Below are 2,762 nucleotides of genomic sequence, written 5' to 3'. Positions count from 1 at the left end.
GTGTTTTCGGCTGCGAAATCGAAACAGTAACCGGCGACAATGGACTTGATGGAGTTATGGGCAATCTTTGGCCCCGGCGTCGCCGGCGCTGTCTTCGGCGCCGGCTGGTGGATCTGGCTCGACGCCGTCGTCTGCAGCTCCACCACCGTCCCCTTCCTTCACTACCTTCCTGGTTGCTTCTTTGTCCCGCAATCTCACCCTTCTCTCTCTTTCTCTCTCTTAGGGTTCCAATTGTTGTTTTGATGTTCATTCTCTTACAGGAATTTTTGCATCTCTTGCGGCTCTGATGTTCAATTGCGTTAGAAAAGAAGACATTGATTATTCTCCCTACGATGAGGGCGAGTGGAGGTGCGATTACTTTATTTTTACCATTCCTAATTCGTTCTCTTGTAACTTCAACTCAACACAATTCAATGAAACCATTGCATGCTGAATTTTAGTTAACTTTTAAGTATAACTATAAGTATTGGCCTTTATTCCTTGGTGATTTTGATTGAATTTCTGAGTGTGAAGGAGCTCTTGATTGACCACACGGTTAAGTATCCTTTGGGTTAGAGTGTGACCAGTGAGTGTTAGTATTTTAAATCAGCTTATTTCGTACATGAATTAGGATTATGCAAGGGAATGAGGTCTACGGTCGTGGGATGGATTGTTTATCCATCTATCTGTGTTGAAAAAAACAGAATGGCCATTGTAGTGAGTTTAAGCTTTCGCAGCATGCAGGCTTAGGTATCAGTTCAAGTAGAATTGGAGACATTTTAAGGAATGTTGACGTCCTTGTATGATAGGGAGTGTGTGTGTGTGAATATATCAGCTCTTAAAGAATTAAGAGCATGTGAGTCCTTATACCCTTGGTCTTGAATCTTGATACATTAGTGAATTATTGATCAGGCCCTATTGTATTTTTGTTTCCGCTGTTTGTAACTTGAATGGTGTTTACCCTTTTGTATTTTTGTTTACCCCTTTTCTCCTCTCCCCTAAAAATACTGATGACTAATCGAACATTAAGTGGTAATGGAAACTGTGTTAGGCGAGGATAGTAAAACAATGTAACACTGTGTAACCTAATGAATACACAAATTGAAGTCCTAGTGAACTAGTGTAGCATTGTAAGGAACTATGTGGTGACCACATTACTTGATTAGCTTGTGCGACCAATATAAATATAAGATTCACATGAAAGAGTGAATATTGCTGCTTGTTGCCTCTAACTTTGATAGTCCTACATGGCTACATTTAAGTATTTGTCATGATTTATGGTTATCTGAATCAGATCTGACTGGACAGTTTGTACCAGAAGAAACTGGTGATCCTTTTTTCTTTTTGGTCGAGAGAGGAAAAATAAGGGGGAGGGAGGGGTGTACATAAACTGATTGTTTGTCCTGATGGATCAATTATGCCTTTGAGCTGGTCAAACGAGTATGAATTGGAGAAACACAAGGCAGGCTCCATTACCACACTCAGCATTCTTGTTGTTCTATAACTGGCCAATAATAATCTATATAAAAAATATTAAATTGATTTACATTGTTGTTTATATATTTATTTAATTTCATGCAGTTTAATTAGTGACCTAATGTCTTGGCTGAGTTGATCAGCAGTTCGGGTTTAATATTACAGTCTTGATTGTCTAGTCAAAGAATGACAAGATAGGAATCACATGGCGATCTAATATTTGTTGATTTTACTTTTTAGAGCTTGTTTTGATTCATTTCTCTTCCAAACAGACTAAAGCTATGGCTCTTCGTCGCATATGTTGTCTCCTTTGTTTCTTTAGCTGGAGCAGCCGGTCTACTAATCCAAGATTCAATAGATCAATCTGCCCCTTCAGTTTGGACAGGAGTTGCTGGTGTTTTGCAGTGTGTTTTTGTCTTGATCAGGTTAGTTCTCTATTCTTTGAAAAATGATGTTTTTTCTACTTAATTTCATATCTATTTCTTCTGTCCAAGAGTTACTGCATTTTTTGCATAAGTATATCATTGTCCAAGAGTTTTTTTGACTCATTGTGTAGTTAGGAAACCTAGGTGACTCCCTGGACTAGGATAACGCGAAGCTGATTGATTTAAATAAAATTTCCTGGAAGTCCTTGAATTGAACTTTGAAAACTTACTATCATGTCTTCCATGATTCTATTAATTTTAAAAGGATTAATATTCTCACATGTGTCAATCAATATGTTTGAGATTGTACGCCTTCTTTACTGCTTGCTCTTTTAATCCAAATTTCATTGCCTACAGTGGACTGGTTTATTGGACTTCTCATCCTGAATAAGAAAACCAAGGTATGGCTTGCAACTTCAAATTATACCAGGTTATGTCCACCCATGTACCTTCTTGGCAATTTAATGTGACGGGAAGTAGTTGACCACTTGTAAATCAGTGTATGTAAATTGTGCTAACAAGCTTGAGCCTGAGTATATGCATATATTGCTTGCTACATATGGTTGATCAAAGATCTGTTGCCCAATGTAATTCCAGTTGCTTGGTGTTGGAATCTTTAAAATATTATTTTATCTTTTTAATAAAAATTTGGAACTCAGAGCATACTAGAATAGAAACTCTCTTGGTCTAAGGTTTCATAGAAAAAATGCAGTATTCTCAAAACTTTTGTTTGTGGAATATCTGTACAACGTGTTAGCCATCTAGTTCTCCCATCCTCTTTAATCTGATAAAGAACAGGGTTAAACAACAAATCCCAAGGTAAAGAGAAACTAAATGTTCGTTCTCGCCATAATCTGCTTTAATCATTAGCCTTGGATGATC

At 37.5% G+C, this 2,762-nt stretch overlaps 1 protein-coding gene across 1 annotated transcript; it reads left to right on the top strand.

Moving 5' to 3' along the window:
- On the top strand, positions 1 to 2,557 carry LOC107460852 (uncharacterized). The gene is made up of 4 exons (XM_016079269.1): positions 1 to 172; positions 261 to 348; positions 1,728 to 1,880; positions 2,238 to 2,557. The coding sequence occupies exons 1-4, from the start codon at positions 40 to 42 to the stop codon at positions 2,269 to 2,271; spliced, it is 408 nt and encodes a 135-aa protein (XP_015934755.1). The 5' UTR covers positions 1 to 39; the 3' UTR covers positions 2,272 to 2,557.
- Positions 2,558 to 2,762: the final 205 nt, after the last annotated feature.

The sequence above is a fragment of the Arachis duranensis genome, chromosome 8, assembly GCF_000817695.3.
Source record: "Arachis duranensis cultivar V14167 chromosome 8, aradu.V14167.gnm2.J7QH, whole genome shotgun sequence".
NCBI classification, from domain to species: Eukaryota; Viridiplantae; Streptophyta; class Magnoliopsida; order Fabales; family Fabaceae; genus Arachis; species Arachis duranensis.
Note: the sequence above shows the minus strand (reverse complement) of the source record. Positions and strands in the feature narration are given on the sequence as shown.

Excerpts from the sequence above, each read along its gene's own strand:
- LOC107460852 (XM_016079269.1), top strand. The coding sequence starts at position 40 with ATGGACTTGATGGAGTTATGGGCAATCTTTGGCCCCGGCGTCGCCGGC. Across the intron at positions 349-1,727 it reads TACGATGAGGGCGAGTGGAG|ACTAAAGCTATGGCTCTTCG; the intron begins GTGCGATTACTT and ends TCTTCCAAACAG. Across the intron at positions 1,881-2,237 it reads TGTGTTTTTGTCTTGATCAG|TGGACTGGTTTATTGGACTT; the intron begins GTTAGTTCTCTA and ends CATTGCCTACAG.